The 27,374-nt window shown below is 41.2% G+C and overlaps 1 protein-coding gene across 3 annotated transcripts in view; it reads right to left on the minus strand.

Moving 5' to 3' along the window:
* Window positions 1–1,095: 1,095 nt before the first annotated feature.
* cfap74 (cilia and flagella associated protein 74) overlaps window positions 1,096–27,374 on the minus strand; it is a 52,113-nt gene continuing 25,834 nt past the window's right edge. For all 3 annotated transcript variants that reach the window (XM_056385818.1, XM_056385817.1, XM_056385819.1), the window contains 18 exons: window positions 25,539–25,667; window positions 18,930–19,017; window positions 16,076–16,249; window positions 15,094–15,227; window positions 14,679–14,955; window positions 11,724–11,858; window positions 11,073–11,194; window positions 10,534–10,668; window positions 8,907–9,016; window positions 8,740–8,795; window positions 8,025–8,144; window positions 7,672–7,827; window positions 7,398–7,536; window positions 6,081–6,235; window positions 5,786–5,906; window positions 5,041–5,177; window positions 4,639–4,773; window positions 1,096–4,217 (listed from right to left, as the gene is read on the minus strand). In XM_056385818.1, the coding sequence (XP_056241793.1) occupies window positions 4,113–4,217; window positions 4,639–4,773; window positions 5,041–5,177; window positions 5,786–5,906; window positions 6,081–6,235; window positions 7,398–7,536; window positions 7,672–7,827; window positions 8,025–8,144; window positions 8,740–8,795; window positions 8,907–9,016; window positions 10,534–10,668; window positions 11,073–11,194; window positions 11,724–11,858; window positions 14,679–14,955; window positions 15,094–15,227; window positions 16,076–16,249; window positions 18,930–19,017; window positions 25,539–25,667 (2,428 nt within the window). In that variant the 3' untranslated portion in view covers window positions 1,096–4,112. The remainder of the gene's footprint in view (window positions 4,218–4,638; window positions 4,774–5,040; window positions 5,178–5,785; window positions 5,907–6,080; window positions 6,236–7,397; window positions 7,537–7,671; window positions 7,828–8,024; window positions 8,145–8,739; window positions 8,796–8,906; window positions 9,017–10,533; window positions 10,669–11,072; window positions 11,195–11,723; window positions 11,859–14,678; window positions 14,956–15,093; window positions 15,228–16,075; window positions 16,250–18,929; window positions 19,018–25,538; window positions 25,668–27,374) is intronic.

Here is a 27,374-nt window from a genome sequence, read left to right on the forward strand (position 1 = left end):
ATTAATCTATCATAAATTAGATCAATATAATAAATGGATTTTTTTTTTTTTGATTGTCTCATTTGCCTTAATTTATGGTTCATGAACTGATGTCCCAGTACTCTAGTTCAGGCTGACTGTTTGTGGGTGGACCATCACTACAGCACATAGATGACTTGATCATTATCTCCAGTAGTCTAGGTAGAGTGCTCAGAGGACGCGTTAATGCTCAGCGGGTTGAGGCGTTACTTGGAGACATGGAACACTTTGACGTCCTCTGGGACAACAGAGTGGGTACAGACCTGGTCCGATGGGGGAAGACGAAGGCAGCATGAAGAACACTCCTCAGAGGGCACTGCTCTGTCTACTGCAGCACAGCATTTGGGGATGAAGTGTTTGTGTCAGATCTGTTTTGCTGTCATCTCTTTACATTCACATTTTTACATAAACAGAAATTTAATAACTGATTGCACCTTGAAAAAAGCATGTCGGTTAAAATGATTGTGTTAACCTCAAACATGTAGGAAGAAGCTGGCCTGCTATCCTGTATGAACTGTCCTCAGCTCTGTAACCACACATTAGTGCACCTACAAGAGGAGCATCCCCCATAGTAATTGTACGGTAGTGTATGGAGGGGTGTGTGAGAGAGTGTAATCCCACCAAAACTCAGGTGTACATAAGGGAGTAGTTCATATTGGTGGTGGTGGATTAAATTAGACCTAATTTAGCTTTTTATTTACTTAACTAAGAAAAAAGTGGTAGATAAACACGGTACGAGCTGAAAACACTGTCCCTGTGTGTGTGTGTGTGTATCAGACAGTGTTCTAGGTGTGGGTTTCCACCGGGACTCATCTGCCCAGGTTAATGCTGCTGAGATTTAGTTGCCCCTGGATACACCCCTGCCTGTCTGCATACATGTGTTGTGAAGCTTCTTTAGCACAGCCTCAGACCACCCAGGGGAGAAAGCTTATTGTCTGCATTCAGCCTTTTGATGAGGGGAGCGGAAAGAGAGCAGTCCACACCTTGATGTACCTGTAACTGTATCAAAGAAAGCTCCAATTTAGTTATTAAATATAAACTGAAGCCGCTATGAAAAAAAAACAGATTAAAACGCAATAATTTCTGTATTTTTATTTGTAGTAAACACAAGTTTATTCTTTTTATGACTTATACCACTTACTATGTGATGATGATAATCTGCAAATAAAATGGCTGTAAAGGTGTTTTGTCTCATTTCGAATGTTCAAATTCATGGGCGTGACCTGCAAGAAAGACGACTGTTCTGAGCATCTTCACTTCCCTGCGACTGTTTAGTGAAGTCACATTCACAGGCTGTTCATACACCAGAACCAGAACCAGAATCAGAACCAGAATCAGAATCAGGTTTTTAACATACGAGGAATTTGCTTTGGTGTTTTGGTGCATAACAATAAACATAGTAAGAAGAAAAGAAATATAAACAAAGATAAAAACAAGAAGGTCGGATAGCTTACATATAGATATAAAAAAAATATATAAAATATTTACAATAAAAATGTGAAGAAATGTTATAGAAAATACAAATATATACAACACAAATATGTACACTGTGCAAAAATGACTGTGACAATGCTCACAGACAGATAGGCCGACAGAGATGCACAAACGCTCACACAGCGCTCGTCAGTAAAGCAGGGACCATAAGTAGCACTATCTCACGGTATTAGCGAGAGATAAGAGGAGAAATCAGATTAGAAAAAAAGAGGCAAAATGGCAATACAAATATTGCCTAATATGATCTCATACGTTTCATAAAACCAGTGACATTACATGAGGCTAAGCTCATAATGACCTTGCTTTTTATAGGCAGGTTGGGGTACAGTAATCTGATTTAGCATAATCTCCTACAATCTCTGATAAATGCTTACGGCATGTATCTCCCAGAGAGGTCAGAGCCCATTGGTCCATTTTGAGGCATTACTGACATCTGCTGTTACACATCTACTACGGGGCCTGGTCACGTACAGTTTATCAAGTGAGCTCTCATCTTTGGAAGAATTTAATGATTAAAATGAGACGGAGTAATTCTGAAAAAAAAATGATGATGATTTGATCAAAATGTATTGAAAAAAATTGTGTTTAGGAGGAAAATATATAGAAAATAGAGAATAAAAAGAAGAAAAAAAAGTTGTTGTCACAATACCCGGTAAGGTACCAGTTACAATAGGCTGACTGCGCTGTACCAACCCCCACCTAAAGCCACATCTTGTCATGAAAACTAGTCAGCAAGAAAGCAGTTGAAAAGCTGCTTCTTTGGCTAAGAAGTACCAGATAAACATTTAAAATGATCAGCCAAAGGTAACGAATAAACAGCTGGAATAATCACTTAATGGATGAACAGCTCAAGTAGTTAAAATAAAAAGTAATTATTCAACTAATTTGCGAAAGCTCATGGATAAATGGCTAAAATAGCTAAAAGACTATCTGAACTAAACACTGACAATTCAACTGTATGAAACTGTTGTAACAGTATCCACTGTTTTTTTTAGTAATTCTTAACATCGCCTCAAAACCATCTCAAAGAAACACATTTGGAGCACGACATACAATGTTCAGCTGATGAAGAAGCGCAGGTCGTGAGTTCATCTGATAGAGATGTGGGTCACATCAGAACCGCTGCTCCACAGTCTGTCACACCTGTGACTGAAAAACAAACCTGAGGAAGTGTGTGTTTGCTCTTCCACTTGCAGAAAATGTTACAGTAAAATAAATAGCAAGAAGTTTGAAGTTAATCTAAAGTTTTTTGGTCTGTGAAAATGAAATGAAAAAATGAAATGAAAATGTGGAACACCTTATTTTATTGATTCTGAGGTTTTCAACGCAGCCCTCTTTGACTGATGTTCGTATCATAAGATACTTCATAAGACCAGTTTCTTAATATTAAGAGAAGGGATAGATTTAATTACTGAGTTTAAAAAATATATATATATCAATCAATAGTACAGAATTCAGTATTTTGTATTTAAAAACTGAGATTCAGCGTCTTTACCAGTTAATGGGTAAAGATGAAATGCAGTACTTTGTAAAGAGTACTGTATATAGTATATGGAATACTATGTAATATATAGAGTATATAAACTGGCTGTAATGTTGTATGTTTTGTATTTGTGGTAATTTATAAACGCTTTGGTTAGCTAAAGATAATTGTTCAGCCTGGTACACAATAAAAATCTATATTTATTTGATTCTCATTTCCACTTAGAATAAAGGTATGTTTTCATCTTTTGCTGTTACTGTGGCACCTGCGACGATTTCACGATAGTTCCAGTCGCTGTTTTAACTTTTTTTAGCATCATTCATCTGCTTTAAAATCTGGTCCCATTCTGGATCACATTTCACTGCACCTTGTCTGACCTCAGTGTGAACTCTGTCTCCTTTCACTTCATGTGTACAGTACCAGCAGTTATACAGTATGTACTTTACACATCTGCTGGCTCACATCAGCTGACACACGGTTAACCAGCGGCTCACTTGGCATCACACACACACACACCCTGGTGGTGGAATTAGGTTCATGCATTGAAGCACTTCACTCAAGTTACAAATGAGTGAAGTGGTTGATGGGGGTGTGTTCCACTTTTAATAAGTCAGCTTTTCTTTTACAAGTGGATGTCCGCCTTGATCCACTGTTATTTGTTTGTTAGGAGCTGAACCTAAAGGGATCTATGACGCAGATCAGAGATGTGTAACGTAGATTCTTCCACTGATTTGCCAAGAAAATGAGAAATGTGAAATGGAAAGATACAAAACCACCAACCAGAACTCAGCGGGTGCAGAGACCGAAGCAGGACTATATAATGGAACGAATGACTGCGAGTCTATGACTGAAAACTGACACTTTTACACAAAGGTGGAGGGAGATGGATTGTTGTAACAAAACTGTGTTGTTTTAATGGATAGTCACTGAAAATGTCATCGTTATATTCCTCTATATCTGACTCACTCTGTTTGAGAAATATGTGTCTCACTATTTATTTTAATATCATTTTGCTTGTTACATATACAGTATAAACAGTGTATCACGTCTTTATGAATTGTGTGTGTGTGTATGTGAGCAGATTTCCCCACTGGCTGTCGTCCAGGTTGTGTAGAGGTCAGTCAGCGTTTGTGGAGACCAAAGCCATCAAGGTGACTCTGTAAACGTTCCTCTCATCCCCCTTCAAGGTAAGAGGCACACATGTCTGCACCACCTCATAGGGCTGAAACACACACACGCACGCACGCACACACACAGTGTGAAGTTCAGACATCTTAATACAGGATTTAGAATGTAGATGGTGATTGAAGGTTGTCAATATTTATATTTATTGACTTAAAATGTGTCTATTTCTATTTGAAAATCGACCAGAATTCAGTGTTTTCACCAGGATTTAATCTTTATCAGGAAGGAAGAGGCTGAAAAAAAGAGATTTTACACTCTGATAGGCGACATGACACTGACATTTATAGATGTCACTGTAAACGAGCAGGTTTTTTTGTGATTATTTTATATTATTTTACAACACTGAAACGTGTCTGAAAAGGTTCTTAAAACACTGGATTTAAATCAGGTATGAAGTCATCAAATCCCCACTGACACAACTTCAAGTTCTAACTTGTCTAAAATCATCTCCTCCTCACCTTGTATCCGCTCTGAGGGGTCCAGGTGACGGTGATGGTGCGTTTGTGGCCCGCCTCCACAACGCCTTTGCTGGGATCCACACTGAAGCCGTGCTGCTGAAGGGACGCCACATTATCCCAGTAAAACTCGGCACTCTAGAGAAAAACACGACCAAACAGACACACGATCAACACCAGCTGGGGGAATGAATCCGGCACAGAGCAGCTGTATAATGAAGACATTAATTTACAGAATTATAATGACATTGAATTTTATTGATATTGATATTGTGAAGTTTCTATGATGTTTATCCCTGAAATAATCTATTAAAACCTCTTATGATGCATCTCACATCACAGTTAGTTGCATCCTGCATCTGTGTGAACCTATTGCCTCCGTTGCTCCTGATGACATCACAGTACCTTCTTACTGGGCTGTGTGGAGCAGATGCAGCCCACATGCAGCTCCCTCACTGCAGGGGTGATAGCCCCCCCGCTGCGGCCAGCTCGCAGGGTCACTAGCACAGGGACGCTGGGCTTCTCCGTCACCTCGGACTCTCCTGGACACACAGAGAGAGAGAGGATCAGCTTTATCCCATTTACTGCAAATAATATTTAATAATACTCCACGTCACTTTGAAGCCAACAAAACCAGACCAAATGGGCTTTTTCTGGCACAGTTCATTTGCATCCTGTTTAACCATTTTGTAATGCTAGTGGCATAACTCTAGAGATGGAAACATATATGTGTCAGTCGGTCGCTTTGGTCCAGACTGAAATATCTCAACAGCTCCTGGAAAAGCTCAAGGTCTTATCTGGTTTTTGGTTCTTTGATTTAGAAACATTTGCTGTGACTTATGTTATATTATAAGTGTGTGTATTTTCACACATGGATATTGTAGTGACTGCTGGTGACAAGCACATGGGCTGTTAGCATGCTATGATTAGCATAAATGACTACTTCACATATGCTGTCCCCGCTTGCATAAATTATGGTATGTGTCTGGGAGTTATTAGTCATCTTTATAGTGTCAATGTCTTGATTTTCTCTGCCTGAGTCGCCTGTCTAGTTGGAGCTCTCAGGATTTTTAGAGAATATGCTAAAGCTGAATTTGTAATAATGATGACTATATGAAAGAGGAAGAGAGGAATACGGAGGCTTTGCTACCTGTGAGCTGAGTCAGTGGAGGGAGGAGGGATTCGATGGGCACAGTCAGCAGGTCTCCTCCATATAGATACATGTTATGTGAAGAGGCGGCGCCCTTCAGGTCCATCACACACACTTCACTCTGAGAGACAGAAACCACACGGTGTTAAACAGAGGACATGCAGGGTGCGGTAAGGACGGCGTTTTACCTGGACCATGTGATCAAGCCAAGGTGAGGTTGAGTAAAGAAATGTAATTAAGGCTTAAAGTGTGTGTGCGTGTGTGTGTGTGTGTGGTGTGTGTGTGTTCTGCTGACCTTATTCATGAGCTCTATGGTGAGTCTGTCAGAGTAGTTGACAGACGGGTGGTCGGGCTGAAAGGTGACAGTGACGTCCTGGCTCTGTCCTGGAGCAATGCTGCCCTCTGCTGGCACCACGCCGAAAACACTCAGCCCACTGTAGTTCTGGGTTCCTGTTCAGATACAGTGTTATAATTAATATGTCTGCCACTATCATGTATGTTATTAAATGATGAGGCAGCCTGTAGTCTCTGTGTTGAACTCGGAACTTCAATGGGTTTTATGTCAGATGTTGTTAATGTCCAAAATGTTGCTTTTTTGAATATGAGAGACACTAGTTTCCATATTATATGTATATATACAGTACTGTACTCATACTGTGAACAATCTGTTCTTAAAGTGACAATGATACTGACTGAGATGTTTTACACTTGTAAAATCCTCCTGCCAGCGCCCTCTGGTGGACAAACTCTGTAACTGTGACACTGATTGTAAAATGCGTCAAACCTACTTTTGCATTTCTGTATTCCAGCTTCTTTTTATCATGACATCATGACATTTACACCAATACTGATACAGCTGCAATAAACTGGTATCAGGCCTTGGCTGGTTTATTAGTCAAGCCAAAATGTAATCAATACTAACTATTAATCGTGTAAATGAAAGATAAACCTTCCAGACATTGTAGATCATAGAGAACTTCTTCTTGCAGCAACAGATAAATCAATAATAAAAAAAAGGTTTAAACATTCAGTTTAAGCTTCTTTTTTTTTACTATACAAACAAACTTTATTTCTACAATAAATTTTACAAAAACTGCAGTAAAAAGTTCAGCCTCTTGCGTCCAGCTAACATCCCTCAAACATTTTAAAGCTTGAAACAGTAACAGCATGAAAACAAGAACTGCTTGTTGGTGTGAATCACTGATTTGTGAAATCAGAGCCCTTAAAGTCTAAAACCTTCTGCTCATCACAACATCTACAGCTTCTCTTTGCAGATAATTAATGTAGGAAATTCAATGAGCTGAAATGGATTTTAACTGGATTCACCTCATCGGTGAACTTTAGTAAGGGAAAGAGAAAAAACATGGCTGAACGCAGTATATCTTTAATTATTAATAGATAATAACGAGTGTCAAAATATAAACTGTATTCAAACATAAACAGACCTGTATGTAATGTATAAAAATCCTGATCTAAACCAGGGAAATATGCAGTAAAAAAGCTTAAACATGGACTCAATGTTGTGCTCTATGTCATTTTCCATTTGGAGCTCAAGCAGTCAAAAGTTTCCCAGGGTTCCCAGTGGTTCGGTGAAGTGTTAGTCACATCTTACCCACAGTCGGCTGGACCTGAGAGTCTGTGTAACGGCCCAGCAGGGGGGCGACCTGGTCAGCTCCACCCTGAGGCCTGGAGGGAGAGACACTGGCCAACAGCCCCCTGAACCCCACCGCTACCGCTGAGCTGTTCTGCAACTGCAGAGAGACAGCATCAACGTAATCAGCGCACATTAAGAGTCAACACAAGATTTCTTCAAAACCATCGAGGCGTGATCTTGTTCTGGTTCTTCTCCTTCTTGACCTTCAGCCCCTGACTCACTGTTAACTGACCTTTAGGACCTGTGAGGTGCTCTCCTTCACCAACACGTAGCCAAAGTCGAGGAGACCTCCAGGGGGGGACGAGGTGACAGCAGGGACCACGCCCTCCCCGCACAGAGTCACTTCCAGAGTCATCTTCTGGTCATGGATCTGCAGAGTCTCACAGTACTGGAGAACAGTGGAGGTTTCACTCAATATTTGATGTGGTTTCTCAATTGAGAGACACATTGACAAATCAGTAGATTAACATGGGGTGTCGTAATTCACTTACTGACTTCTGGGCCAGTCAGTAGTGGGGAAAGTGTGACAGGTTTATGCGTTTATAAAGATCTAGCTTCATGATAAATTCTGAACTGTGAACCCACCGTTTTCTCCTGAGTCGGGCTGAAGGCGAGCACCACAGTGTGTTTCTCCCCGGGTCTTATGGATCTGAGAGCATTAAGAAGATTAAAGGGACCGTGTATATCCAGCACCGACGACCTCAGCTTGCAAATGGTCAAAGAAAAGCAGTGGTGAACAGTCTGTATTATTATTATTTATTATTAGTATTTGTAGTCGTATCCATTTATGATTAAGACATGTTTTATTGTGATAAATTCTCATAAGCAACATCTGTCTCCAGGGAAACTGTCACCATCACTACAATCCACAACACACTGTGAAGAGGTTTCTTTAGTTATTATTTCAACACATAAAACCTGTTCAAAGTGAGATGCCCTGGTTTCACATCAGACCCCCTTTGCCCAGGTGACCCGGCCGGGGGTTGATCAAGTCCCGGCTTGCTTCCCAGCAGCAACAAACCACGGGGCTTGCCCCCTTATTTGCAGAGAGCCATTTTAAAACCTTCACACGTTGATCGGATTCATTCACGAATTTAACATAACTCCTCAAAAATGTGAAAAAGAAATGTAAAAGCAAACTGGGCCTGAGTTATGATCAGGTTTTTGTAGTGTAGTGGAGCAGATCTGCAGCACAAATAAATCCCAAATCAGTCACTCTAAAATTTTATAAATTTAAAAATTTGACTCTTAGCTCTTCAGTCGCTGTGTTTCTGTTTCATACGAGCTGGAGAAAGGATACGTCCACAGACTCCTTTGAAATGTTCTGAACTGTAAATCTCTTAATCACCTTCTGCCCTGAAAATACAAGACACACATACAACACGATAAACACGTGCAAAAAGGTGCGAGAGCTGAATGCACGAGTGAACATTTACAGCCCGTGAAGAACTCAAGAGAGGGACTTACCCACTGCCACCTGATGGAAGTCTATTGCACCGTGTCCATCGTTGGATACGACCACCAGAGAGGGCCGGACCGCGGCACACTGCAGCTTCAGGTAGAGCGTGTTGAAGGGACTGAGGAGAGATGGGACATGACAAGCTGTGAAATAAGGAATCTGGGTAAACAGCGCACACTTTTCATGAAAGCTCTTCACGGATACAGGTCGATGCAGACAGCTGATCTGGGTAAGTTGTTTTGCATGAGCTCAACACAGCACAGCTATCTTAGAAATAGACACATTAAAAATATGTGAAAGTGTAAACTACTGGAATAAAAATGACGGATAACCCTAAAGTGGAAAAGGTTTATCATTTAAGAGCTGAAGAGCCTCAAGGACTTTTCAAAAAGCTGGACTTTAAATACTGAAGAAGAAGATAAGAGCTAGTGACCAACCACTTTGGGTGCAAGTCTTAATTGATAAGTAATAATTAATAACTGTTGTGAGAGAATGTGAGCTGCTTCTCTGATGTGCTGAACATGAACTGATGTCTGTTACTGGAATGGAGCTCTCTCTGACATTTCTTGAGCTGCCTCCACAATATAAACGGATGTCGTAAACTCTGTGGTCCCATTTATGATGAGCAGAAGTCACATTTCTTTTTTTTAAGATATGTTTTTGGGCTTTTGTGCCTTTATTGGACAGGATAGTGGAGAGAGACAGGAAATGAGGAGGCAGAGAGAGGGGGAATGACATGCAGTAAAGGCCGTCCGATGCGGGACTCAAACCGGGGCCAACTGCAGCGAGGACTGTAGCCTCTACACATGGAGCGCCTACTTAGACCACTACGCCACACGACGCCCCAGAAGTCACATTTCTGAGAAATTTCTCAACTGGTTTCCTGATGATTCGTCTGCTGCAGTTATGACGGAACCAGAAATGCCACAAAGAAGTTGAACAAGAGAGGTCACAGGATCGTAATGAGTAAAGTACTGATTTTAATTTGTGAGCTCCTCCTGTTCTCTTTAGATGTGGTGGCTATCATTTATGCTAACGACCCAGCTCTTCTTCTATTTACTGGATATACATGAAAGTCATATATCTACTGTGTTCCATGATTAGAGTTAAAGTGAAGATGTATTTTTGAAAGGACAGCCCAGATGTTTCCACCATCACAGAAATCTGTGAAGTTCTGGATAAAGAAAGAAACTCCACAGATCAACTGCTGCTTATATTTCATATGAGAGGAAAGCTAATGTCGCTAAATGCTATGCAGCGGACCCCCAGGGCCCTCAGGAGCACAGGCCACCAGAGGCTCTAGGTTTTCTGTATGTCAGTGGGTTTATAGTAAATTAATGAATTTGTTTTCCAAATTGTCGGTATAGTTACATTGTCAGATGTGAGCCAGAAACAGAGGGAACAGACTCTGTCTAAAGGTAAAAACTAAATCTCACTAATCAACACCTTTTATCTGAATGTTTAATTTGTACAAAAACTGAAAAATAAAAACAGACATGTTGTGGTTTAAAGTGTCAAGACTATTTCTTGGTCAAATGCAGTAACTCCCCTGAGGCGATATGTTTCTTATGTCAACGCACAGTTTGCATTAACCAAAGTGTGTGGAGGAGAGTATGGAGGCCGACCCAGCGTTACCTCCACGGCGGCTGAGCCTGTCTGTCCTCCTCGGGCGGGTCTCCGTCTGAGACGAAGCAGGGAACGGTGTACTCCCTGTAGCGCTGAGTGAAGGAGAACAGCAGCGACGCCATGGCCTCCTCATACCGCTCTGACCTACACGTAAGTAAATAAATCAACAAACACTGTTTAACTCAGCGAAATCCTTCTGATCGAGGTTTTGCGGCTGCGTTGAGATGCTGCAGGATGTGTGGTGTAGCAGAGGGAATACTGATGAAATCACTTTAGAGGAAGAGAGAATGTACAAGTAAATACTTTGTGTGTAATTTATATTTCAGTGTTGTTGGATTTCAGACTTCTGATCAAGTTATTAATTGACTTTAGACAGACTTTCTGGGAACATGTGAGAGATATTTCCTAAAGAATAATTTATTCTCTTTATCTTTGATATTTGGCAATAGAATATTTATTAATGAATTTTTACTTCGGTTCAGCAAACTTGTCGCGTTTTCCAAAGTAATTTGTGATACAATGTGAGGAGTGAGAATTAAACCTCCTACCCCGGCTGTATGTCGGCAGGATTTGGTGATTCAGTCAGTTTCTCTGTCTTTGGCTCGTCTGACATCTTGTTGTTCTTCTGATTCTCAGACGCTTTTTTTCCTTTGCTGGGTTCCACTGGGATCTGAAAACACACACACAGACATGACTGATGGGTTCATGCAAAGGTAGCATCTGCAGGACGTTCTGTATAAGCTGGTGAAGATGAGCTCAACCCCTGACCCCGACACTGGCGGGGGGTTACGCCGGTGTAGCCGGGAGGAAAAAAAAGAAATCTGAAATTTTTTAGAATAAAATCATAATATTTTGAGAGAAAAAGTCATATTACAAGAATAAAATAATAATATATCAAGAAAAAAGCCGTAACATTACAAGAATAAAGATGAAGATGAAGTATATCCTTATTTGTGAGACCTCTGCTAAAGTAGAACTTCCCAGGATGCTCCACGTTCCTCATTTTAAAGCTTCTGATATTTCTCCTCTAAAACAACACAGAACCTAAAATTACAACTTTATTCTCATATTATGACTTTCTTCTTGAAATATTATGATTTTATCCTCAAAATTACGACTTTATTCTTGAAATGTGTCGCTGTGGCCCTGATACTCCGTCGTCGGGGGTTAACATGGATAACATGGGGTTGCCGTCGTACCTCTTGTTCCGCTTGTCTGTTCATCTCCGCCTCCTTCTCCCGGAGCACGCGGGCTCGTTGGAGGAGACGCAGCGCCTCCTCTTGGACCTCCTGCTCCAACAGTCTGGGTCTGAACGTCACCTGCACCAGGCATCTCTGGTGGAGAGGACACCAGGAGAACGTGATCGGTATTGTGTATTGAATTGTGCGCATTTGCAGAAAACTTCAGAGTGACAGTCAGATTGTAGTATTCTTACACCCCGGTGGTTTTTAATTTAAGCCTCTGAATCGTGTTTGGAAATGAAGTTTTTAAATTAGTTTTGGGCAGTTTCCTGTTCTGGGGTTTCTCTAGCGTGGACCAATTCAAGCAGCTTACAATCCCCCTGTTTCACAGCTGCAGAGTATTTACTGGATTTCTCCCAGTGGAAAAAATTAATACAATGGATTAATCTTTTCTATAAACAGTATATGTGTGTGCAGGAAAGACCTCCACCGTCAACTGACTTCAAACTCTCACAATCCACAGCCAGAACCTGCACAGATGTTCAAATGATCTGTACTTTGATATGATCCTGTGTCGTATCAATACACAATTAAAATCAAGATTCACTCTTATTTGCATTGTGTTCTGAACTCACTGATACTGCGGCATAGACTTGTTCACCTCCAGCAGGTGTCCACTAGAGGGCATCATCACACTATAGAGGCTTCTCATGTGAGCCAGTGGCTGCTGGTCTCACTGTTATTATTTGTAACTGTACTGAGTTGAACTGAAGCTACAATATTTTCTGTGAGCTCTGTATTCTTTATACGTTTGATGCAAATTTTCATAATAAGTAAAAATGATAAACATCTAAACCCCGGTTTTATTTCATTACATCGTAAGATCTAAGGTTTAAGTTCACAAGCTCAACTCAAGCAAATTTGTGTTGAGGTAGAGCTGAGAGTTAGATCAGGTCTAAAATTATAATTGTGTAACTGTGTTAACGATGTTAGGGTCAGATTTTGTCTAAATGTAAAATGAGAAACATTCTCAGGAGATGAAGCTGAGGATTACTTAGACAGCGGGTGGGTGGGGTTTAGGGCCAAAGATTCTTCAGCTTCCTCAAACACGCTTGGCTTGATCAGGTTCATATTAAAGGGGCACTCCAGCAGTTTTAATACTGCACTATTGCAACATACATATCTTTCAGTTTCAATCAAGGTCTTTAATTGGTCTTTTCTCATCCCTCATTTCCCGTCGTACAATCACCAGTGTAAAATGGGACAGTTCATTTTTGGAAATTGTCTCAAAGCAAAACAAACAAAGCAAATGAGTTGCGTAGGAGCAGGATGAGTGGCTCAAAAGTGACTAATATTTAATATTTAAAAATACTGAAGTATGTTTTTTATCAACTCACCTGGAAATAGCAGCGAATAGTAGCTCAGTTAATACAAATAATAAAAAAATGTTTTTATTAACTCACCTGTTCTATTTGTCACTATGTGGAGTTTCCTATCTTCTATGTACTGAATCGTGAACTGTTACATAGTGAATTGATGTCGATTTATTGTCTGTATATCGTCCACTTCACGTGGGATAAAGCGATTGGCTGCCGACTCCGCCACTTCCTGTTTAAGATGACTCCTTACTGTTGGAAAACCATTTTCCTGATGAAGGTCTGGGACCGAAACGTTGCATTAAATTGGTTGTTGTCAGACAGTGTGTGGGGTTTTATGATCGAAAATAGTAAACTGACATGACATACAGTTAAAGACGTTATGTCATGGTGTTCATCAGCTGATGGGAAATGGTTAAAAGCTCTGGAATAAGCGAGTAGCTGGATCTCAAAGACTTTTTTGTTAAATATTCAGGAGCATCTTTTTGTCAGATCCTACCTGTCTAACAAACGCTGATACTAACCCTAACAAAAACAATCCTCAAGACTAATCTGCTCTTGACTTGTAAAATCTGTGGCGTGCTCCTTTGACATCAGTGTAAATGTGGCAAACAGAGCCATCAGTGGGTTGATATACCTACATTATTATTATTATTTACACGTTTAACATAATTTCCATTTAGTACAGCCCATGTTCAGAGTATTGTTAAAATTGTCTGTGTGTTTTATGATAAGGAAAGGTTGGTTTATTGTTTGAAAAATGTAGTGTCATCTAGCAGTATGCAGTGTGTAACTCCGACCAGCAGGACGAGCGCGTTCGCTACACTGTGTTCAGCGACAATAGAAGTCTCGCGTGAACACGTTCAGAGAACGAGAACACACACTTGAGTGTGAAATTACTGTGTGTGTGTGTGGCGAACGATGTTGGTAAAATAAATGTTTGCTCTTTACAGGTAAGAAGGGAGAGTTAGAATTGTGTAATTGATGGGTGAATATGTTGTGTCGTAGTTTATGGTCCAGGTTGCGTTATATGTGTGATTGTTTATGAACGTTACTTGGTCAGTGAAAGTAATGTACCGAAAACGGCTAGCCGGTTGTTAGTACTGGTTGCTTAGTTACCGCAAGCGAGTGGGAGGATGGAGAGTAGAACTAGGAGCTGGTCTAAAGAGTCCGGATTGCTCGTGTCTAGTTCATAAATAAATACATAAATAACGCCAAATACATACATGGTTGATATGATTAATTTGACAATATTTGGTATACATGATTGGTTGACTGTGTATTTGAAAAACAAGTTGATATTGAATGTACATGATGAAAATGGTCTGGATAGCGATACAACAGACGTGATTTATTGTTTGGATGTTAGTGCAGATGTTCATCTTTTTTTTTTTTGTTCGAATATCAAACACGTTCAGAGAACGAGAACACACACTTGAGTGTGAAATTACTGTGTGTGTGTGTGTGTGGCGAACGATGTTGGTAAAATAAATGTTTGCTCTTTACAGAACAAAATAAAAGACTTCAAATTAAATGTGTAGTGGAGGGCAGCTTCACTCTGCACCACGCTACATAAACACATCGAGTTCTACTCCACCTCTCCGGGGAGCAGCTGTCCTGCGGAGGCTGTGATGCTGATGTCTGAATCCTTGGGTGGGGTGAAGGAGAACAGCCTGGGTGATGCAGGAGCCACAGCGTCTTTGACCACAGGGGTGACAGGTTGTTTGGACCGGTGGCGGTCGGTGCCATGATTGACCAGGTGAAGTGTGGCGGTGGAGTGGTCACCTACTGCCGTGGCCCCAAACTGGACCAGAGAATGGGAGAGCTCCAGTGGAGGGCGGACGCCCACGGCTCGGCAGGACAGCAAGAAATCTCTGACGCCGGAGGAAAACAAATCACATAGTTATGAATGAATAAATATGGGACGTAATCAGATTGATCATATCAGACATGATAACACCAATCATACCAAATCAATTTAATTTACACCCAGTGAAGGATTCAAAGTCAACCTGTTAATTCCAGACTTGCAGCTGAGCTGGAAACTGAACTCTTTCGCCTTGTTGGCGCTGAAGATCAGATCAATCTCCAGGGTCTCTTGAGGAAGCAGAGTACCAAAGCCATCATTAGGCTGGACCTCCATAAACTGGAGCGTGGGAGAATACAAACAACACAAACTGCTTATATTTCCAAATTACAACAGTAATCTTTAAGATTTTTAATAGATATGAAATCAAACTCAGATTTTGATCCTTTTGTGGTCATCATTGTTTTTTGCAATAATGTATTTACATTCAGTAACTATCTCTCATAGGAAGTATTATCATAATGACTAAATACCGGAACTTCTTCAAATTTGGCACAAACATTCATTAGGACTCAAGAATGAACTGATTAGATTTTGGTGGTCAAAGGTCAGAAGTCATGGTCGCTGTGACCTCACAAAGCACAGTTTTGGCCTTGTGAACGCAATATCTCAGTAACGCCTTGAAGTGAACTTCTTCAAATTTGGTACAAATGTCCATTTGGACCTGAGGAGGAACTGATTAGATTTTGGTGGTCAAAGGTCAAAGTTCAAGGTCTAGGTGATCTCACGTTCTTGTGAATGCAATACATCAGGAACGCCCATTTTATGACCTCACAAAACACGTAATAACTCAAAAAATCCATTCACTAATTGTGACACAATTTAACTCAAATGTCAATAACGATTAAATGAAGTGATGACATTTTATATCCAAATGGTCAAAGGTCAACTTCACTGTGACATCATAATGTTCAACTAAAACCCATCTGGTCATTATTCAGCGCTGTAACTCAGGAAGGAGAGACTGTGGCCATGTTTCCTGCCGCTCGGCTGGTTGGTGGAAAGGAAACAACCACGAGGAAGTGATTATAGTTTCTGTTTGTATCTATTTCACAAACACAGGAACATTTAATATTAGATAAGTTATTCATCACATTGCGAACTAAAACCACAGAAGTTCCTGTTACCTCTGGAACGCTCAAGAAGCCAAAGTCCTGAGGCAGCAGGGACCGGTTGGTGAGACGGACGCTGCTCTTGACCGACTGGTAAATGGAACAGAAGCCGAAGTTCACCTCAGTGCGGTCGAAGTGCAGGTCGGAGGAGGTCACCACTGCTTGGACCGTGTAATGAACAGGCTGCACCTGAACGCACAAACACATGTTGTAGATTTTCAACATACAGTACGTGTTTTGGTGCGTGACAATAAACATAAGAAGAAGAAAAGAAATATAAACAAAGATAAAAACAAGCAGGTACTGCAGGTCAGATAGCTCAAATATAAATAGAAACATTTAACAGTAAAATATAAAATATTTTAAAATAAAATAAATGTGAAGAAATATTTTTATTCAACCGGCATAAGAAAGCAACCATGTCTGTAGAACAGCAGGATGGTTTGATTTACACAACGCGAAATGGTCCCAGTGGTTGTTCTGTACTGGTATCACATTTTAAATCTTAATTATACATTTCCATATTTATATTGGGACAAACATCTTGAGTCTGTGATTTCACAACAATGAACATATGCACTTATTTAACGAATCAACTTCATGTTTAAGACGAGACCAGCTCAGTTCTCTGAGCTGAAGTGGAAGCTTTTTCTGAAGATAGTCATCCGAGTGTGTGTGTGTGTGTGTGTGTGTGTGTGTGTGTGTGCTATCCAAAACACAGTGCGGGCTCAGAGTGAGATTCAGGAATTTAAAACTCGGCACCAAACCAAGTGACTGAAAATAAACTACAATGTGTGTGTTCATGTTAATGAAGGAACGTGTCACTCCGTGCATCAGTGTGGCTCATTAGTTTTTGGAAAACAGTGAAGCTCTATGGCACAGAGGAGGAAGAATTCATTGTTCAGGTCGTTTCAGTGGGTTTGTTGACAACAGAAACAGACAGTCCTTTAACACGACTTTAGGTAAATTATATTTTCATGGTTGTAGATTTGAAAACAAAGTGATCTTATGATTTTGTGATCAGTGTTTTTTTTCTCAAAATATTGTCCCCTTGAGTCATGCCAGTGCTGAGCAAATGACCTTGTTTTCTGGAGTCTGTGCCATCGCTTTCCTGGCTGCTGTGGCGTCTGGTGACCATACAACAGTGTGTGTGTGTGTGTGTGTGTGTGTGGTTGTGTGTGTGTGGTTGTGTGTGTGTGAGTGCACATGCAACTGGTTTGCTGCCAGGAGCTCAGGGCCTGGGGCTGGGGGCAACAGCTTTGGTGCGCCGCAGGAGCATCCTGGCCCAGTCTTTGGCTCCTCGTCAGAGCTCTGCCCCCCCCTTACAAGAGGGAATAGGGGCTGGATGAGGTTGTGTTTGGTGTGTGTGTGTGTGTGTGTGTGTGTGTGTGTGTGTGTGTGTGTGTGGGGTGGGGGGTGGGGGGTGGGTGAAAAATATGGCGAGAAGACAGACCAGATTTAGATTTACTGAGAAAGAGTACTGGCATCGATGCAACACGAATGTTTAAGCAGCTGCTCAGTGTTTTTTTAATAAAGGCTGCTGCTGACAAGTTGAAGGAATTCAGTTGCTGTAAGAACTTTTCTTTCTGAACTGATCAGACCACAAGGATGATATTTAGGTACAAAGGTTTGTTGCACCTTGCACAAACAAATATAATGGATGTAATACTGTAACACTATGTGCTAGTAACGGTACGAGGAAGGATTAAAGATCAACTGTTAATAAAACATTGTACCGAGATGAAACTTAAAGAAAGATTTGATCAGATATTATTCAGCCATAGAAAAGACATGGAGGAAGGAACATACATAAAACCCGATCAACATGTCTGGCAGAGCTCTGGTGCGGAGTGAAGGACAGAGATGTGACTGCAAGGGAGTGAGTCGGTGTTCGGTGACGGACAGTTGAAGCGTGTCTGATACTTAATTCTTTTGAGAGGTCTTGTCTTTTCCATTGGTTTCTGCATTTCACATTGATTTAATTACTATAACACCCAGTGTGTTCATCTAAAATTAACCCATAATGCAAAAGTGAATTAATCTGAGATGCAGCTTAAACTACAAGGTTTCTAAAAAGCCTGATTTTAATTGAATTTTATTCATTTATCTTTCTATTCATTCGTACATTTGAAGTTGTTTTATTGGTGTGTCCTTTTATTCTATGTTTACTTTCTGGATTGTGTTCCTTCTATTACCCCACTTTTATTTCTGGTCTCAATCTCCTCTCTTTTAGCATTTCATTATTTCATTTTGATTTTTATTAGATTTTGTCTTCCGTGTTTCTACTTCCGCTTTTATCCTTTGACTTTTTACTAAAGACATCTTCTAAAGCAGTTGCAATTTTTTTGTCCTGATGATTGATCAGAGATGTATAAGTGTTCCTGCTGTAAGTTACCTGGGTGTCCGAGACGTAGTAACTCTATTCAAGTCAGTGCGTACGTTCATAGCTTCTGTATGTGAGTGTATCCTTGTCATATATTTGCCAGCCATCAGCCTATGCTGCTTCCTTCACTCAGCAAAACCAAATGTAATATATGAAACTTTTGTATAAGTATAAGATAAGAAAATGTCACATACTGTAAATCCCTGCCTACCCAGTCTGAGCCTCTGAGGACACTCTCAGTAAAACAATGTGGAATAACCTTTATGCTTGGCTTATTAACGCCCGTGGAGTAACTGGGCCTTGGAGGTGGGAGATAATTTTAGCATGTTACCAGCAAAATGGGTTACAACCTTCAGTAGCTCTGTTTCTGTTAGGGATAAAGTAGGACACAAGCCCTGGTAAGTATGCACTGTTTTCAGCACCACAGGGAGATTTACTGTAAAATATGACTACGAATGTATATTCAGCGCACAGTACAATACAAACCTGGCCTGCTACTTGCACTGTCATTGGAACCTCCAGGACTCCAGTGTCTCTGTCAAAAAAGGTGTTGGTGTCTTCGGATAAGGAGCGTCTGCAACGAGAGGTTTTTTCAGTATATCAGAAAGCAGCAGTCAAAAGAAAAGATAAAGATGCAGACCCTGAAGACCCATTACTTTACTTTAACCCACGACTGCAGGATCGGCTCGCCAGGGAAAGCAGGAGAGAGATGCAGAGCGCGCCTCCACACTACTGTAGGTTGTAGCCATGGTGATGGGAGACGTAAGTATGATTCAAAGAGGCCCAGTAGTCATGCACAAGCTTATGTAAAACTCCAGTCCCTCAGCATCCTCCAGTGTTAAGAGCTGCTCTCGTGATAACATATGTACTGTATACACACTGTGCATATGTTCATTATCATGCAAACTGTGGTCAAATGTCAAACGTGGTTTTGTGGCTCGGATCCAACTCCAACTCTCCACTTTCTCTTTTTTTCCCCTGCTGCTCCTTTGCTTTTCCTTCCTCTGTTTCCCTCCCATCATCTGTCATCTCTGTCTTTCCCTCTTCACGCTCTTAATGCTGGTTGAAGGCTTGAGAGCTAATACTGTAAATGTCAGTGGTTTTTAAGGCTCTCCGGATGTCAGCGCGTTCTCTCAGAGCGCTTTAACCGCAGAGCCTCGCCTTCGACAAATCCGTCAGCTCTTCAGGTTCGGGGGGGACAGTTTTCGGTTCCAGGCCTCATCTCTTGCACGCGACTTGCTGTAGTCTCACCCTCACTGAGTCAAAGCTACAGTAGATAGGTCACTTCCTCACACGTCAAAATTAAACCTCTGCATTTACGACGAAAAAAAAAGAGAAAAGTATTTGTTTCCCTTTGCAGCTGAACCAATGAGCGCAGAGGGTGTATTTAAGGAAGCACTCTTGTTCTGCCTGCTAATAGAATCGCTGCTGGAGAGTCACTCTTGAATTAGCTTGGCAGGGCAGAGTGGAAAAGCCTGGTGGGATGTCGCCAGGCCATATGCTCAGGAGAATTTTGCGGATGGATGGGGTTTCAGATTTGTCACTGTCCTGCACAGATTTACTCGTATGTGCTCCTCTTCTCCCGTTGCCAGATTATCCACAGTCTCATCGAAAAAGTAATTCTCCTCCACAGTCTTTAATGATACTTCTGAGATTAGTAGCGGACATACAGTAATATAACTGAAATGAAATAGTAGCTCTAACTTAAAGCTGTTGTGTGTATCTCCAGATAATCTTACCAGGAGTTATAGAAACTTTATCTACATGTCCATCCTTAATAATCATGTGAAGTCAAAGAAGTGATAATTATGAGGAATCACCTTATCCATGAGAGCAGGGCTCCAAAAACATATTTACCTGGCATCTGCAATATATGTATATGTATGTATGTATATATACTGTATATACATATATATACATCCTCTTCAATATGAAGTCCAGCTTGAATTTCACTATTTCACTTCACCATTAAAAAAGTGATTATGAAAAGGATTAAAAAACGGATTAAGAGGCTTAGGGATTTGTCATTATGGGGAAATGGATGGACAAAAACTACAGTCGACGACGTCACATAAGAAATCTTCAAAATCACGTTCGACCAAACGGGTCATTTCGTTCGCTTGTTCTCTTGTGACTCGCAGCATCTTTAAAGTTTGTGATACTGGTGTGAGTGGAGAACTAGCGGTGACGGTACTGGCGGAGCTGTTCGGTGTAATCTGGAGTAAATCATCCTTGTAATCTCCCTTTTATCAGTTGGAACTGCCGGGCTGGGACACACTGCTCGCTCTGCAGAGATTACACCTAAAACCACTCATTCAAGCAATCCTATTCTAATGATCTCGTCGATAGGTTTACAGAAAAAATAAAAAAATAAAAACACATTTTTCTCCAGTCTTTTTTAAGATCAGAAACACGCAGAATGATTCACTAAACTCTGGTTTATTGTTTTTAAAACTACCACGATTTACCAAGGCCCAAGTGAGCCGGGTCACATGGCTAGGTTATGTAGGTCATATGCTAATTTCAACACACGTCTCGTGTTTGTTCAATGATTAAAGTAAGTCTGGTCTGACTTACAGAAGTAACAACTCTTAAACTGACATATTTCCTCAATTATCATAAAAAAAAAAAAAAAAAATAGAATTACGGCTTCACACTCGACATTTGAGTTAAATTGTGTCCTAATTAGTTGACGGCTGAAAACGTGTTTTGCGAGGAGTGACCTTGGCCTTTGACCTTTCACCACCAACTTCTAATCAGTTCATTGTTCATTCCAAATTAATGTTAGTGCCAAATTTGAAGAAGTTCCCTCAAGGTGGTCTCGCGATATCACATTCAAGAGGCCAAAAAAACAAACACAAAAACGTGTTTTATGAGGTCACAGTGACCTTTGACCATCAAAATCTAATCAGTTCATTCTTGAATCCAAATTAACGTTTGTTCCAAATTTTGTTACTGATTAATCGCCTTCACATGAACGCGACTTACATATGTTCGTACGCACGGATAAAACCAAAAACATAAAGCCTCCGTCTCTGCCTGTCGCCAGCGCGGAGGCATAAAAACAAAATCATATCACGTCCTAGAAACTGGGTAACATGAACACAACGTCAGGCTGAATGAAGTGAAGTGAAATAAAATGGGTAACTGAGTCTGATTATCAGGTTTTAAGTGTCCCTCTGAATGTTACTGAGCAGCTTTAGTCTCTAGCCGAACAAGATCACAAACCTGTGAACCACTGGCCTTGATACTGCAGAGGAGATTATGTGATGTATGGAACAATGCTGTGGATGTGTGAGGGAAATGTGTGGGCCGGATATGTGACAAATAAAAGTGGAGGAAGACAGGCAGAGAGGGATGAAGCAAAGGAAAGACGGTGAAGGATGTGGGCAGGTTGAGTGCAATTCTCCGGAGCAGGAAGCAAGAATGTGCTCACCCTCTCCCGAAAGCCTGAGGAGGGAAGGCAAGAAGCAAACACCTGTGTGAAGAATGAACGCTATGAGTCATTTCGGAATAGCGATTTTACAGTGTGTGATTGTGTGTGTGGATGACACACTGAGTGAGAGCAGTGCTGCTAATGAGGATTTGGAAATTCAATCATAGGCTCGGGCTACGAAGAGTTGGCAGTGCCATTTTAAATGACACACCAATGCTGCACAGCACAAAAGCAAACCTCCCAAAAAATCAACAGATTGGGAGGTGAGATCCGACCATGACGGAGACGACACACAAAGGAACACGTCCTCCTGACATGTGTGATTTGTGTATGATTTGTATGGATTTCTGGTGCGGGTGGAGGACTCTCTCTAGAGGCTCCGGGCATCTTAAAAGGACGATTCCAGTCTTATTTTCGTTGCTATGGCATCATTTCTATTAGCTCCGATAACATTGCACTCAGCCGGTCCCAGTTTGGGTCTGTGTCTTGGCATCATCATAACATTGAAGTCACAGAGCGAAGCATTGCTTTTCCATTTAGGTCTTTTTTAAAGAATGCAGAAAGTTGTTTAACAACACTTATCACTGGTTTGAAAACTGTATTCAAATCAAATATATCAAAGACTCTTCTAACCATCTGGATGAAGAAATATTCCAACTTCTGAACAATAAAAATGACTCTTTGCCCATTTCCCAAGTTGCAACTCGTTTCCCTAATCCAACCAAAGATGGCAGCCAGATATGGCATGGTGTTTCACTGCTTGATTTATCATCCCTTCTATTTGCTATTTACTTTTATTTTTTCACCCAAAGGGACAAACCGGGGTTATTACAGGTCAGTGGCTGAGATACTGGAACATGGCAGAAGTCCAGTTCAGCAAGAATCGACACAGACCGTCCTCCTGTGAAAAAACGAGCCCACAGGTTGTCCGTGTAGCTGGTCGTTATGACCCACAGTTAGGTTTTGTTGCTAGGTGACATCTAGTGGTCGTAGTAATGATAACCAGAGCAAAGAGGAAAAGTGTCGGTGACGTAGTTTAAAATCCACGTCAGGAGGAGGTGGTGGTGGACGGATAGGTGTTCGATTCCCATGCGAAAAACAAACCATGGCAACAAAGATCATCTAATGTTGGGGAAGTACTTATTTTTAACCCAAATCATGACCTTTTCCTGAACCCTAACCAAGCTATGACCGTTATTATAATAACCATGGCGACGAAGGTTCGGTACGCCTGCTGCCTTGGAGGTGCTATTTCAGGAGTCGCACCTGTGCGGTTGCTCTGGTTGGAGGACTGGTTGATAATTTCAGGGCGACAGGGTGTTTCCATGTTCAGTAAATGGGACAGATGCTGGAGAAGAAGAACCTCTAGAAGAGGGATGAGGCACCAATAAAGAAAATCAAACAGAAATCGCAAAGTCGAGAAGATTCGGTTTCATAGGAAGAGCAATTTCTGGGAGTTCAGTACATTTTCAGGAGCTGGAAATCTGGGTTAGTGTCTTTGTTGGCAAAATCACAGTCGTATAATTTAGAGACTGGCCTTCTTGTTATTATCATTCTAACATCCCATATATCTGATAGAATAAGGATACCCTTTGTTCTCCACTGAGATAAAGAACAGGGTTAATGTTAATGATGTAATTTAAAGGTGTTCACACATTCCTGTGATGAATGACATGACGTGAATGGACGAGATCATCGTAGCTGTACAGGTTCTGTGTTGTGGTACAGATATAACAAAACTGATTAATTAGAGTAAAACAACAATTTCTCCTAAAAATAGACTGAATATTGAAGTGAATTGATATCATGCCGTTCCCATATCTCAGCAATTAACTCGTTGAGTTCAATGTGAACGTAACTGACAGAACTGACGGCCAAACCTTCAAAATAAGATCCAAGTTGTAATAAACTGGAATTATCCTTTAAGAACAAGAGTGTTGTAAACGAGAGCACAGGAAACTGGGTCTGGTGTCTTAGGTTACGTAAGCAGAATCAGGGCCAGCATATAAGCAGTGGCGGACGGTGGATGCGTAGAGCGAGGACAGGAGTTTGAGAATAACAGAGAGAGGCAGAGTGGATCTAGTTAGAGGGGAAGTAAAGGAGCGCCAGGATGGAGGACTGTGGAGACCGAGGACACCAGAGAGAGAGAAGGAAAGGCAGAGTTAAGCAAAGAGGTGAGAGGCCAAGAAAAAGAGAAGTAATGTGTGAGAGAGTGGGAGAGGACAGAGAGAGAAAGTGTGATACAGAGGGAGGAGGGAGGAGGGAGGGGGTGGTAGCTGTAGCTGTGTCGGTGCTCATGAACGCTGTAATGCCGCGCTCTAATCCTCGCATTAAAACCTCTTCCGATTCACTAAGGCAGATTACTGACATTTTCCCACTTTCCCCTCCTGGCCCCTCACTGAACGATGACCAGTGCGTGCCCCTAACTTTTGTCATGTGCAAAGAAAAATGTTGTTTCTGTTTCTGTTTGTTTGTTTGTTTATTTCCCTTCCATCAATATCTCCTCAGCTATCAATACTGCTGAACTGTGCAGGGTGGGGTGGGGAGAGGAATGCAAGCGCCCACGCTGGGTTTTTACATACTGCACGCCTCTCATATCTGCCCTGGGGGTCCCCCCCGGTCCGCTCTCCTGGCATTCAAACCGCAGTTCAACTCCTGCCTCTCCATCTAAATATAGAGCCCATATAATCATAGAAAGAATTACCATGTCCTTCAAAGTCATTAGAAACCATTATGAGAAGCCTTTGCGCCCCAGTGCTCAGAGTGCAGGTGTGTTGGAGCAACTCTTTTCTACCTGCTGGCTGACTATACATTCTGCAAGACTCCATCATATCAGCATTGTAGCACACTAGTTATTTCAGATTTATCCAGCTGATACTCTCCTTTGTTTCTCATTAAAAATTGCACAGTTAGATGCTCGTCTCTTAAGTTAGCCCTTTAGCTAATGTGAAGGTTGCTGCTGCTACTTCAGAGAAAAACCCTGTCTCATTTTCTGTGCACACACATTTGTTGGTGTGTGAAGTGACTATTGTTCGTGGGAAACCATCCGGAGGAATATCAGACAAGCCTTGGAAAGTCACTTAAGATTTGTGTATACGACTTATTTAACACCTATAATAAGACAACGGCTTCAGTTCGTTCCATCTCCTTTATCTCGAGGTTGATCACAAGGGGATGATCACTCACTATAAATGAGGGGTGATTATTGCTAATTGTTGGCATTTAGTTATATATACAGTATATATGTGCATGCATGTGTACTTGGGTGTATATGCACACAAGCACGTATATGAACTGAGACGATGTACATATGTCCCAAGCTAAGGTATAGCGTGTGCATACTTGTATATTATATTTGCATATAGATACGTACAATACACCGTTTTTACCACTGACAGAAATCATCAAGCTCCAAGTTGTAATAAACCAGAATGATCCTTTAAAGCTGGACTTTGTGTAATAGTGTATTATTTAACTGTGCGAGGATGGATGGGAAGTCAAACCACCGCAAGCCTGGCTCAACACACAAGTCTCCTTTGGAGTGACACAGATTGCCGATCAGAGAAGGTTGATAGAATCTTAACAAGCTTATCCAAAATAAGATTATGAACGCTCCAGTGGTTCCATTATAATTGCACCCTCTGCGTGTCCTTCCTCACCTCGGCAGGAACTTCAGTTGGGCATTAAACCTGGACTGGGCCTGGATGAAGCCGGTCTTCGGTAAGATCTCCATGTGTTTCCTCATTTCCGGGCACACCTCAAAAGTCACCTTCAAGGCCGTGCTGGCTCTGTCGCACACACAGGATGAGAAGTGATCAAACATCTCGCAGTTTTTCCTAACTCATTAATTGCTGCAGCTTTACTCGCTTTACTTCGCATTAAACTTTTTAGACACTTTGTTTTACTAGTGATTAAAGCAGAATTATTATGCATGCATGTTAAAATAACACACCCCCTATTTACAATCCAAATTTATTGACCTGTTCATATCATCAAAACTCTTATTAGTAACAACATATTTGAGGCACCAATAACATTAATAAGTTATTTTATTTCCATGATGCCTGCTCATGGAAGCTACAGCATGTTTAATGTTATAGAAAGATAATAGTTAAATGGTTTCTGCTTCATTATAAAGGTTAACCTTCTCCCTGCCAGTGTTGTTGGATACTGAGCTGAGCCGATCAGATTGAGGATTCTTCACACGAGCTTCCCGTGCAATGCTTTTCCTTGCGAGGATAATTTGTTGACCTACAGTTTTTGGGGTCCTCAGGCAAAATCCTTTCCCTTTTAGCTCATTGATACAAGAGAAAAACTAAAATATATCATAGGTCATTGACACTTTGAGGTGCAGTTTTTCAGGCGGCAGAATGTCCAGTGGACATCACAGGGCAAACCTCTTATCCCTCGAGGACTCGGCAAGGACAGAGAAAAGCTGTCCGTTTGACTGACACCTACAGAAATTGCCTCGTATGGAGTGATGTACCCCGAGTCCATATCATTCAGGTGACCCATTTTCCAGGGAGCTCCAACAGATGGTTGCGCCTGTGGCTACAAGCCAGTTATAGCTGAGGTTTGTGATATAAATGGCTCCTCACCTTGGGAATTCTCCGTCACATCCAACAACAACCCACACTCACACACCTCTATGAAACAATGACAGCACGAACACACTGTGGTGTGCTCGTAACATTTTGTAGCTGCTTTCATTTCCAAAGACACAAAGGTGAGTGACGAGCGGGTTGTGGCCAAACAGACTTCGGAGGACTCTCAAATGAAATGACCCGCTCTGAGCGAGGTCAAACAGATGGTTGTTTCCCCGAGGCAAGGACTCTCAGGGACACTCGTGAGATATTAAGTGCTATCTTTATTCCAGTCAAATGATAACCTTCAAATCACTCTTGGAGGAATATTCATGGATACATAATCATTTAGGGTAATTAGGCATTTTAATTAACAGGGGCATTTAGCTGATCTTGTCTTTTTTTTTTTTTTTGCCTGTGACCAGTTTATTTCTGAAGTAACGTTTAATCGTTTAAAGGTGAGTTCATGGCAATTCACTTAATTCGCTCGCTTGGGATAAAGAACGCACTGATACTCATTAAGTTAACCTTCACATTATCTTTTGTTTTTTTTTTTTGTTTAATTTGGTCACAGATTTACACGTTGAAACAATTTGATTTCTGTAATTCAAGTTCCTAAAGTTGAAGAATGCTTAATGAGAGTCGGGTCTTGTCGTCCAACATTAGTGGCTGAACTCTCTCTCTAAAGCTCCTGAGACTGAACAGGAACAAAAATATCTGCTGTCAGGTTTTAAAATCTTGTGGGAAGCTCTCCCAACAGAGTGGAGGTTATTGCAGCAGCAGATAAATGATCATGGGTGCAAACTCTGGCTGTCAAAGTTCCTCCAGACATGTTTTAAACTCTGCAACAATCCTCAGCTGTGATTCATCTTTAGTTTAACGTGTTTTCACACATGAAAAGTGGGGGAAAAA

Source organism: Seriola aureovittata, chromosome 9 (genome assembly GCF_021018895.1).
Source record: "Seriola aureovittata isolate HTS-2021-v1 ecotype China chromosome 9, ASM2101889v1, whole genome shotgun sequence".
NCBI lineage: Eukaryota > Metazoa > Chordata > Actinopteri > Carangiformes > Carangidae > Seriola > Seriola aureovittata.